At 34.2% G+C, this 13,351-nt stretch overlaps 1 protein-coding gene across 1 annotated transcript; it reads left to right on the top strand.

The window, feature by feature from the left end:
• Positions 1–7,897: 7,897 nt before the first annotated feature.
• Positions 7,898–10,020, top strand: LOC21405039 (transcription factor MYB14). Its single transcript, XM_010097558.2, has 3 exons — positions 7,898–8,156; positions 8,580–8,709; positions 9,316–10,020. The coding sequence occupies exons 1-3, from the start codon at positions 8,024–8,026 to the stop codon at positions 9,884–9,886; spliced, it is 834 nt and encodes a 277-aa protein (XP_010095860.1). The 5' UTR covers positions 7,898–8,023; the 3' UTR covers positions 9,887–10,020.
• Positions 10,021–13,351: the final 3,331 nt, after the last annotated feature.

Raw genomic sequence — 13,351 nt, 5'->3', positions numbered from 1 at the left:
GAATTTTAGAATTACGGAACTCTAAAATTAAACACTCGAAAATAATTAATTGAGAATTAATTATTATTTAAATAATTTTATTATTTAAATTTAAAATGGAACACATCTAGATTTATCCATTTAAACTTATTTGATAAGTTGTTCAATTTAGAATTCAAATTAATTTAAGTTTGACTTAAATTTGAATTTGAATTTGAGTCAAAATTGGACTACAGGATAAAGGATGATTTTCTCTTCCTTCCCTATCTGCAAATTGGTGCCACACAGGGATGAGAATTCCTTAAGGTGGCCGGCCACACTAAGGATAAGGGAATGAGAGATTTTGTTTCAAATTCAAATATGAGATAATTAACAAGCTTTATCTTGGAGATAGAGATTGGATTCCTTCTAGAAGTTTGACGTCTACTCTATAAATAAGAGAATAGTAGAAAATGGAAAATGGTGGACACAATTTTTAAGACAATTTTTGAAAGAATTTTTTGCCCTAATTACAGAGGTTGGGCAAAATTCTCTTAGAGTGAGGGAAGGAAAAAAATTTTCTCCAAAAATTTCACATCGTGCATGCGTTGGTGTTTGTGAAAATTTGAGTGTTTATTGTAACCCGTTTTGTCTCATGTGTGCCCACACACACGTCTTCGTGGATTCTAGGAATTGACGTGGAAGACATTGGTTTTCTAAACACAAAACTTTGGAGCAAGGATTGTTCGGGGTCAAAGAACTCAAGTTATCAACCGAGTCGACCTCCAGGTATTTTTCCTAATTGAGTTCTTAATAAATGAATTAATGACATTAATTTATTCGTGCATAAATTAATATAATCTATAGAGTATCTCAAAGGTTTTATGAAAATTTTTGTTATACATGATCCGCCTCCCCCCACACTTCTGCCTCCGAATTCGATTCGGTTACCAACAATTAGTATCAGAGCAGTCTATAGACGATATTAATTTATGCTATGATTATTTGATAATCAAAATTAATATGTTAAATATGTGATATTTAATTATGTATGTATGTGATGGGTAGGCACTTGCATTTATGGATGTTTATATTTGATTCATGATGATGAATGTATGGATGATGGATTTGGTCATTAATTATATGGTTCCATGGATCGCATTAAATTCGTTCAAATTATATTATTTGTAATTTAATTCGGGATTATAATTATTATAATTCTAGGTTTTTGGTAGAATTAGGGTTTTGATTTTGAATCAAAAAGAGGCATGGAAGATCAAGTTTAAAGCTTTGAAGATGCCCAGAAACAGCCCCAAGTCTGCCCATAAATTTTTCCAAAAATCGCCCAGAAAGAAGGCCACAGCATGCGGCTAGGGCGCGCCCCAGCGTGCGCGCGTGCCCAGAAGCGTGGCCTTCCCACGTTCGCACACCCAGGCGCGTAGGTATCACACCAGACGCGGTCAATGGGCCCCCAAACGGGCCCGAGGGTTTACAAAACCCTCGTAATGCGTGCCGACAGACCCGGAGACGTAGGCAACATTTGATCGAACTCAGTTATCAATTTTGGTGTTCTTTTATTTGTTTTCAGTAATCAATAGTTATTATGTCGGGTTTAATAAAGCAGATTCCCAACTGGGCCCCACACTTGACTGCATTAAAATATAATTACATTACTACAGAATCCCGGAGCCTCTGACACATAGGGCTCCACCCCACAGGACATACAGTATCGTACATACATGCTCATGTAAATAATCATTATAACATACATCAACCACAGTCTAGTAAATCCAAATATTACATAAGTTAACAGAATTTCTCAAATTCCTTACATTTGTCCAAGAGGATGTCCACGATCCTCACTTGATTCCAACAGCAGCACAACTCAGCTGCTCCGTAGTAATTATCCAGCTATAGTGCACCGCTCCTAGAGTCTCCTGGGAAGGGTTTAATACATTTGAAACATAAAACGTGAGCGAAAGGCCCAGTAGGATGTTATTTACAAAGACGTAAAGTAAATAAATAGATAAAGTGCAAATAAATAAATAAATAGGTACATAAATAAATAGACATTCAGTTCCAACAGACAGCCGGAACCTCACATCCTTTTTCTCAAAGGAAATAAATGTAAAATCTCCATATTATAGGCTTCAGCAAGTAATTAGTACAAATTACTCACCTAACCAAGTACCTCGCCTACCCGGACCGAGTTTCAGGTTCTGCCCCTGAGGATGCACTCTCCGCATCCTATCTAGGCTTATAGCAATAGACTCTATTACCAGTTCACAAGATCTCTTTATTAAGAAATCATTCATTAACATTTTGAAATCGTTAATACAACCCCATGAACTACTCAAGCCGCGGGCCCGATGATTGGACAAGCCATGAGGTTCCATGACTAAACAAGCCATGGTTTTCAAAACATTTTCAATGACAAACCAATCCCTTTCTTTAAAACATTTCAAGGCCAAAATCCTTTTTGAAAACAGGCTCACAAGGAAAAGGGATAGAAATCCTACCTCACACTATCAAACCTAGGACTAGCGTCACCTTTTCCGGCTTCTGCTTCCTCAAGCCCCTTCAGTCTGAATCCTCAGCGATCACTGATGCAAGACAACACTTTAGGATTAATTCTCATTCCTAAAGCAATCCAAATCTCAATTTCCAACCAAGATTTCCTATTAGTGTGCCCTAATCCATTTTCATATTTCAAAATATCATTCGAAGGATTTTCAATCTCAAATTAAGGATTAACAATGCTAATCCATTTATCTCAAGTCCCCAAATGAAGCTAATTTGGGTTCTCCCCGAAAACAAGGGTCAAAACAGCAATTTCAGGCTAAACAGGGTCAAACCCCGTGTCAACCGGTCGACCGGTGACAGAGCAGTGCAACACTACCAGTTGACCGGTAGTGTGCACACCGGTCGACCGGTTAGCCTGCAATCCGGTCGACCGCATAGGTCAACCGGTTTCCATGTGATCCAGTCGACCACACAGATCGACTGGTGGAATCAGCTGCGCGAGAGAAGCTCGCAGAAATCAGTTCAAAACCTGCAAATCCAGTCCCAAATCGAGATATTTCAAAGGGAAACCACTAGATCTGGGTTCTAGGTCCTAAAACAAGTCTAAAGAACCTAAGACCTCCAATTTCTACTCCAGTTTTACTCAAAAACCATCAAAATCCGGTTTGAACCAAAAATAAGTTTTGAAATTTAAAAACTTGAAAATCAAGAAAGGTTCTTTCAGTAATCTTACCTCGAATCCTTCTCTTGACGTTGAAAACTTCTTTAAATCTTTCCTTGGTTCAAGATCCGTTTGATTTGGGACAAAAATGAGAGAGAGAGAGAGTGAGAGAGAGAACGGGAGAGTGAGAGAGAGAGTGTGTGAGGGAGAGAGGCGCACAGGAAAGGAAGAGAAAAAGAAAAGAAAAGGAAAAAGGAAAAAGAAAAGAAAAGGAAAAGGAAAGGAAAAGGACATGTGTACAATATTTTAAAAGAACAGTCCAGAAATGCGCCCATACACACTTCTGGGTTAAAATAAATTACTGAGAATAATTTAAATACCTTGAAACTATTTAAACTCACACGTGTCAGAAACATTTATTAATTAAACTCAATTAATAATCCAGATTAGGCACACTAATAATCTCTATTACCTTAATTAATCTCAATTAATTCTTCAGGGTGTTACATTTATTCTTTGATATTTCGTATGCTTGCTTTTGGGTTGAGAGATTTTGGGTGTATTCGGAATTTAGGTGGTGAGAGATATTTGACAAACTTTTGTAATCTCCTTTGGTTATAGTGGAATTTTTTCTCCGTTTCTGTTTGTGGACGTAGGCCAAAAGCCGGACCACGTTAAATCCTTTTGTCTCTTGGATTTTTCTATTATTCATATTTAGTTTTGAATCTGTTTAATTTGACGTTTGGCACAATAACTAGTATCAGAGCTTTGGTTTATTTGTCAAATTATTTTGGGACTTATGACATCCACAATGATGACAAAGTATGAAATTGCAAAATTCAACGGGAAGAATGATTTTAATCTTTGGCGTGTCAAGATGTGAGCCCTATTAGTTCAGCAAGGGTTGCTTAAGGCGCTAAAGGGCAAGGAGGCTTTGCCGGCAATGTTGTCTGATGATGTGAAAGAAGACCTCTTAGAAAGGGCAAACAGTGTTATTCAGCTGTCGTTGGCAGACGAGGTGTTGCGTGAGGTTATTGATGAGACTATTGCTGCTAGGTTGTGGCTTAAGCTTGAAAGTCTGTATATGACTAAGTTTCTCACCAATCGGCTCTATCTGAAACAATGTTTGTACACTCTTCGCATGTCAGAAGGTACATCTATTCAAAGTCATCTTAATGAATTTACTAGAATTATTCTGGATTTGAAGAATATTGATGTGAAAATTGATGATGATGATCAAACATTAATTTTGTTGTGTTCTTTACCTCGTTCGTATGAACACTTTGTTGATACTATGTTATATGGTAGAGACATTATTTCTTTGGAATGTTAAGGCGTCTTTGAATTCCAAGGAACTGAAGAAAAATGTGTCTAAAAATTGGGATGATAATCAATCAGGTGCATTGGTTGTTAGAGGTAGAGGAATTGAAAAAGGCAAAAACAAAAATAGAGGAAAGTCTAAAAATATAAAAGGCAACTGCAGCTATTGTCGCCAACTAGGGCATTGGAAACTTGATTGCCTAAAGCTCAAGGGATAAGGAAATTGGTGAAGAAGCATCAGCTAATATTGTTGAGTTTTTTTTGAAAATAATGATTATGTTCTATCTGTGTCTGGTAATTGCGTAGGTAATTCTTGGATTCTTGATTCTGGATGTTCTCAACATATGTACCCTAATAGAGATTGGTTTATTGACTACCAGTCAATTGATGTGGGTGTTATCTTTATGGGGAATAACATGTCCTGTAGAGTTACTGGTGTTAGAGTAGTCAAAATTAAGATGTTTGATGGTAGAGTTACGACTTTGACTGATGTTAGACATGTGTCAGATTTAAAAAAAAGTCTTGTTTCTCTGGGGACACTCGACTCACATGATTATAAGAATTCTGCTAAAGGTGGAGTTCAAAGAGTTAGTAAGGGAGCTTCTGTGGTGATTAAGGGAGAGTTGCATAATGGCCTCTATTTTTTGTAGGGTAGTACAATTGTTGGTGCTACTGCGGTCTCATCTTGCTTAGATCCAGATTTAAGGATCACTCGTTCATGGCATTTACATTCGGGTCATGTGAGTGATGTGGGGATGTCAATTTTGACGTTTGTTGATGACTATAATGGTGTTCAATTTGGTGAGAGTTACGGGTTCTACAAGAAGAAGATTGTGAGGCACGGCACTATTTAGGATTTGTCACAACAATTGTTAGTCACAAATAGTATGAATTCAACTCTCTTGGGGAAAGCTTACTTTTTGCTTTCTGAGTTGGGTTTTCTAGCCTGCTATTTGGTTAGATCTCCATCAACTGCATTTGGATTGAAGACTCCGTTTGAGGTACGGTTTGGTTGCTCTGTTGATTTTGTTTTGAGATTTGGTTGTTCTGTTTGTGCTCATGTGAATGATGGTAAGCTTGAGCGAAGGACAAAAACATTCCTAGGATTTGCGTTTGGGGTGAACAGCTATTGGTTGTGGTTTGTTGAGCCAAAGTCACCAAGTTTGATAATTCACAGAGTTGATGATTTTATCATCCTATTTGAAGACAGAGAGTTAGTAGTTGCAGATAAAGATCCCGGTGTTCGTGAGCAAGTATAGCTTGACAATCTGGTTTGTATTGCATTAGTTGTGACAAGTTCGGTGATCAAGTTGGTTGCTGTTTGGAAGTTCAGGCATCGCTTGGACTTATTTGGTGTTGCAAATTGGAATTTATCCCATGAGATTTTGGAGGAGATGGCGGAGGAGTTTCATTACTTGGGCTTGGCTTAATTTTTCATTAAGGTGGAGATTATTAGGCATGTGGCTTAAATTAAGCTCACAAACATGTTAATTTGTGATTGGCCCCAACGCCCATGCTCTCTTATTTACCTATCAATTAGGTGCTGTCGACTTTGTGTTTTTGGGAGCATATATATGTATGCTGGCGACATGAACGTGAGAGGACAGAGCCACGCATGAGGAGTACTGGCAGCAACATGTGTGTATTTTTCTATTGATACATATTGGTCTCTCCTTTGTTTCTTTTGAGTGAGATTTGGTTAGATAATTTAATTCTTTGATATTTAGTATTTTTAATTTTGGGTTGAGAGATTTTAGGTGTATTCGGGATTTCGGTGGTGAGAGATATTTGACAAGCTTTTGTAATCTCCTTTGGTTATAGTCGAATTTCTTCGCCGTTTCTGTTCGTGGACGTAGGCTAAAAGCCGAACCACGTTAAATCCTTTTATCTATTGGATTTTTCTATTATTCATATTTAGTTTTGAATTTGTTTAATTTGACGTTTGGCACAATAGGTACTATTCACAAATACTGTTTACGATAAAGTTAATTTGGAGTGGGAAAATACCCAATTTTCCTAACAATAAGTTATCTTGGGAGATTTAAAGTGAATGAAAAAAAAAAAGCCAAATCAAGCAAACAATTTTCATGGGTTGAGGACGAATTATGTCGATTGGGGACATAAGCCAAAATTTGAAATAAGATAAGGTGTGAACACAAAATTTATTAATGTCGTCTCTTTTCGTCCTAAAAGAGTAAGAGAATAATTAAGGTTACAGAATGTCCATAATGGAGATATGCTTTTATCCCTGTTGTCTTTTTTCTATTTTTTTATATATATATATATATATATATATATATATATATGTATGTATGTATGTTTGTAAGTATGTATAGATCATCTTCAATCCCTTTTTTTTTGTTTTAATAGTCATTATTATGTACCATTTTGGAATGTGAAAATGGCAAGAATAAAGGGCAAAGAAATGTAGGAATCTGTTTAATACTAGTATTTACTGCTAAAAACGTCAAAACAAAGCTTTAACATATGGTATCTAAAACCAATCCGGAGACACAACACTGCATAGGCGCTCCTTAGATTCCCCCCTCAAAACCCTCAAAACTCCACCCCCACTTAAAAGAGAAAAAGAAAGCAGGAAATTAGAAAAGAAAGAGAGAGCTCCATAATTTTTCTCATAATTGAAATATATCCTTTTTTGTCTTTTGCTTTTTAATTAAAATGTCCTTTTGACCTTAAATAATGTGCTATACAATTCCGTTATCAAAGTACTCGCTCACTCCAGAAAATTAGTACCGAAAGTCCTCTTGACGACAAAAAAGAAAAACTCAAAATAATAATAATAGCTGCCACAAAAAAAAAAAAAAAAATCAAAGAATATTTGCCATTTTGTATCACAAAAATTTGGCGGATTATGTATTCATATAAAATGAATTGAAATATATTCAGCCCTCTATAAAAAAAAAAAAAAAACTTGCACGTGTAAATAAGAAAATCATACTAAATATTCTCTCATATATCCCCAGGGATATGGTGGCAATTAACTATTAGTACGTGAAGAATGTTAATTCCTAAAATATAAGCTACAGTAGACTATCTAAATAATCAGGACTATAGAAGAAATGCAATACAAACAAAAGTGGAGCACTTTACCTTTCAATTGACAACTATGTCGCGTTTCACGTGACACTTGTACACTGTGCCTTATTGTTATATTTGGTATTATTTTATCACTAAAGACATATATGTTCATTGCTTTTTCTATTAGGGCCCCTCATTGCATAAAATATATATACTTTTTTTTTCTCTATTTCAATCCAAACGTGGATGTTTTTTAAAGGTAAAATGAAGTTATATATATATATATATATATATATATATATATATATATATATATATATATATGTGTGTGTGTGAATAATACATATATATTCACACACACATATATAAATATATATGCACGTTTGATGCTCAACCTACAAATTAAACATATCGAAAGAAGAAGAATCACTGATAGATCAGTAAGAAACTAATTAAAATCAGTTTTTTTTTTCTTTTTTTATGTCCGAGTGAGAGAGTAGGAGTACAGAGACAGAGTTCGAGATGGTGAGAGCTCCATTTTATGACGAAAATGGAATCAAGAGAGGCGCATGGAGTTCTGAAGAAGACGATAAGTTGAGAGCTTATGTTGAAAGATATGGCTACTGGAACTGGCGTGAACTTCCCAAATATGCTGGTAAAAATACATGTACACTCGAGTTTTCAAAGTAGACTTAATTAGTTATATGATTATCACCTAATGAAAAGATTAATTATGTCTCTTGCTAATAAGTTCCGAAATTAAAAATGGGTTTTTTTTTTTGTTTTTTTTTCTAATCCTTATTTTATGACGATTTCGTTAGAGATATGATCAGAAAGCTGTGAAATTAAATCAGATATTTTCCAAAAAAAAAAAAAAATCATAGTTAGCTCATCCCCTTTTTATAATTATACTTGATGCTCATCTGAATTCATCGGAGCGCTATTTGATTATCGAATTACCCAAACTCGAGTATTTATTTAATTGATTTCATTTTTCGAATTAAATCACATAAAATAGATTAGTGAAGAACAAGTGTAACAATAATTCTATCTGACCGGTTTTGAATTAATCATATAGGCCTACAAAGGTGTGGGAAGAGTTGCCGACTCCGATGGATGAACTACCTTCGACCAGATGTCAGACGTGGGAATTATACGGCCGAAGAAGAAAGTTTGATCATCAAGTTACATGAAGAACATGGAAATAAGTAAGAAATTTATAATATAAATCAAACACTTTCATCCCCTCTTCAATATCATAAGCTTTGCAACAGTACTACTATATTTGCACTAGTTCTTGTGCATCTTGGAGGCTATGAAATTAATTTTCATGGTCATAATTTATCTGTCAAATCTAGGGTTAATTCATAACGTAAAGCTATGTGTATCGTGAAACTAACGGATGTGCTGATAAGTTTGCTAATCTTAAGATTATTAATTGTATGTGGATGTGGTGGTCTAATTGTCCTAGTTTTTTAGAGTTTTATGTGTATAGAGATTATATAGGTTTACCATTTTACAGATTTACTTAATTTTTGAAGTGTTTTGTAGTTTGTTCTTTTTTCTTTTCTCTAATAATATAAGCCTCAGTTGAGGCGGTATTCATTCAAATAATAATAATAATAATAATAACAACATAAAACTAATTGTAGTTGCGATGTTTCTAATTGTAGTTGAGATGTTGTAGTTGACTCTGATATCATTTTATCCCTTTTCGTTATTTTTTTTCAATAATTGAGTACTTGTACTTCTAATTGTTGGATAATTAAGTTAACCGTGGAAATAGTTATCAAATTCCTCTAATTACATCGCAGATGGTCCTTGATTGCTGCAAATTTACCAGGAAGAACCGACAATGAAATAAAGAACTATTGGCACACTCGCCTAAAGAAGCGCAAAACTCATAATAAAACGCCAACAAAATCTCAATTAAGAGAATTAGATCGATCTTGTGATGAGTCTTCACAGCTGTGCCACAGCAATAACGGAGAAACGTCAGAAGCTGAGAGTAGCATTAATCATAGTCATATATTGGATAATCATGATCACGGCGCTGAAGTAGTCTCTCCGGCGGTGCCGATTCTCGAGAGTTCTCAGTCTCCCACAGACACAAGTACTGATACCAGTGGATCCTCTCTTTTCATCAGTCACGCCTATTCTTCTCAATCTTATACAGACTATCCCTCTGAAAACAATAATTATCAATCTTCATCATTGGAAGCATTTTATCAAGAGTACTACACCGCCGGATCGGATTTCTGGACTCAGCCGTTTCTGTCCAGCCAAAATGACGATCAGTATTCAACATGCTTTGGGGATGGGGGAACTTCATCCTCACATCTTTCATTCTATGATGATGGCATGGACTACTACTTCTACCAATAACACTACGTTCTGAGGCAATTAGGATTTTAAGAACTATTGATCATATTATAATTATAGTTCAACTACTATCTAGTTTATGTGTTGTAAAATCATGTAGTACTTGTAACTTGTAAGTAATGGTCTATAAAATCAAGTAAGACTTTTATTATTATGAGTAGTTCTAGATGTTATTCTTGCAAATCTGTACTCCTCAATTAATTTCATACTTATAGATTGTACTATATATATATATATATATATATATCCTGCAAAGATATTATAAGCTTTAATTAATTGATGTTGAGCGGCTCCTTAATGCATCCAAGTGAAAATGAGAGCTTCTCAATAAGTACATGAAATTGATATCATGAGTTATAATAAACAGGAGATCGATACCATGAATTTTACATCATTCACTCCGCTCAGAATCTCTCTCTAGATTCTCTTTCTAAATCTCCTTATCCTATTCTCTCCCTTTCTTTTTCTCCATTGTAGTGGTAATTTTTTCATATATAGTGAAACCTTAAGACCATACAGTAGCGTAGCCTTCACATTAAAAGTGAATTACTATAAATTCATATACTCATTTATGTTTATGTACTTTACTTTCCTGTTCTAAAATTTGATTGGTGACAAGAGACCAAATCGATTTGCCAATTCCCGATCGATGATAAAAAAAAATGAATATTGCTTTGATTGTAGAATTCATCCTCTACAAAACTCAATGCGTTTAGGATCACCAAAGTTTTACTATCCTAAAACTCATATGGAGTGTTAGGTCCGTTTTTCGGTCGGTGTCACAAAGAGTGTTATAACACTAGTTGTAACACTGATGACAGATACGTGCAAATTGATATATTTTTTCTTTGAAATTAAACCAGCAAAACAACAATGCAGGAAAATAATGCAGAAATATAAAGGACACCAGAAAATAATATAGCAATTCGGTGCGCACACCTACTCTGCAGGGCCACGCCTAGATAGTGAACAATCTACTAAGATAAAGAGATTACAAACACCAATCGGTCTTACACACTCAAAGACTCCCTCCTTGATGTTGTCACCGCTGTAGAAAATCTTCTTAGTGACCTTGTCCAGATAGCACTACTCGTCTTTGAAAACTTTCTCCCGAAAGCAATATGTTCTTCTCCCGAAGAACCACCTTTTGTTTTTTTCACTCAACGAGCACCAAAGCAACCTTTTGCTGCAGAATATTTCATTCAAAACCTCTCACATGAACTCAAAATATCTCTCATGTTTTCAGTCATGTGTCTACACAACACATTCCGCCTTCCTGCACACTAATTCACCCTTTTGCAAATCTGTAGATCACCAACCATAAATTGTCAACGATAACCACAACCAATAAAGGTAATATCTCATCCATGAATCACAAAATAAACCCACCAGCCCCAATGACAGCAAGGAGACCATAATTCTCATGATTCTTTCCTTAGATTAACCAGCCATAATGCTCCAGTGAAGGTCAACTAAGTAAAATGAGCAAATGCCTATTTTAGAATACATTACAACCAATTTGTCAAAAATAAGCCAACACAAAATGCACTAACATTGAGGAAATTGCATTTGGAGATGCTTTTAGTGAGCAATAAATTTTAGAGAATTCTTGGAATAATATACAGACTAAATGGCCAAAGTAAATAATAAAAATTAATTTAAGGATAAAAGGTGCATATATATATATATATAGGAGCTGAGAGAGGAAAACTAGCATCAAGAGAGTACATAGAATATTAGGTTGATACCTACTAGACCACCTATTTTCTCTTAAGCTCCCCACTCTAATTTATAAGAAAAGAAAATTTGGGAATATTACAAAAATGTTCTAAAAATCTCAAACGAGAAGGGGGAAAAAAAGTCCCTGATCGAGAGGGCTCACAAAAAGAACTAGCAATAAAACCTAATACAAAAGCAACAATAAATGACTGCCAAGCAAAGATTAACGCCAAAGGAGCTGAAAGAAGCAGGATCTAAAATTGATATCGTCAAATTATGAGAAATTTAGAGGGAAAAAAAAAGGAGGTGCCAAAAGTTATAACTATATCGTCAAAAATTTAATTCCCACTGGTGGATTAGAGTTTAGAGTTATTTTTTTTTTTTTTTTTTTTTTTTTTTTTTGTCAATTTAGTGAGTTAACTACTAGAAAAGTAATTCTGGAACAAATGTTCACAATATCTTTTTTTTTTTTTTGAAATGACAAATGTTTACAATTCAGTAGACAACAGATTCAACTAAGATACTTTTGCCGGTAGATTTATCGATTCTTGGCTTTATTTTTTAATTCAACTAACATACTTTTCTAGTGACAACAGATATTCTTTTTAGTCCTGAAAACACATTACGGTTGGTTACAAGTCAACACAATTAATATCCGTTTAGTTCGCCGATTCGAGTTTTTAATTCGAGTTGATATATAATTTTATATTAGAATTTTTTACTGTAATAAAAAAATTAAATGTGATTATTTCTGATAACTTTTTACTATAGCAATGAACGGACTCTTAATTATCCATAATTTATATTATGAATTATGCCCGAATGCATGTGAATCTGTTGTTTTTTTAGTCATGAAAACACTTGTTTGGCTATAAGTTAACACAAGTAATTATCTATATATAATCTATATTATGGATTATGTCCGAATGCATATGAATCTGTTGCGTACCAGATCGTACATTTTTCTCTCTCCAAATCCCAGAAAGTTGATAGCCAGAAGCATATACATGCATGTTAACTTCTTTTTTTTTTCTCCCTGAAAGACACATGTACATTTACTTATTTTATTTATTACGTTTTTTTTTTTACTAAGGAGGCGTCTGGTTCATATATTAGAATCATGTTATTAAAATTATTTTTAATTTATGTGTATTTTTTATGAGAGAAAATATTATAGTGAATCATGAATCATAATTTAAATCATAGTTTGAATCTTCTAACTAAACGTCTCATGAAAGATACTTGCATGAGGAATGTTAAACATTTTTTTCCGCTTGAATACATGCATGTTAACATAAAACTGAAAAGTTGATGCATCAATTAGTTTAGTCATATTAAAAGGAGGGATGTGGTCATTTTTAACATCGATTTTTTTTATAAAAAAAAAAAAAAAAAAAACGATGTTAAAGATAATAAAAAACGCGGAATGACTCTCTTATTTTATCATAAATGCGTGTGTTTACTAGAGAGGTGACTCTTTTTTTCACCCTAAAAAAAAATCTATTTCTTTGTTTGTTGGTAAAGGAGTAAACTAACGTACATCCACTAATCACTCACTCCAGTATTGTACTGCCAAAGAATAAAGATTTGTTCGTTTGTACCAAATTAAAAAAAAAATTGAACTCAAATTATAATTTTATTTAATATCATATTTTTTTGTAAAATTTGAGTTTAAATTTGAGTTTTAATTTAAATTTTAACTTAAATTTGGGGTTAAAATATGAGTTCGAGTTTCCTCTTCAACTCAAG

This window comes from Morus notabilis, unplaced genomic scaffold, assembly GCF_000414095.1.
Source record: "Morus notabilis unplaced genomic scaffold, ASM41409v2 Scaffold19, whole genome shotgun sequence".
Classification (NCBI taxonomy): Eukaryota; Viridiplantae; Streptophyta; class Magnoliopsida; order Rosales; family Moraceae; genus Morus; species Morus notabilis.
The sequence above is the reverse complement of the archived record's forward strand: the minus strand, read 5'-3'. Positions and strand labels throughout refer to the sequence as shown.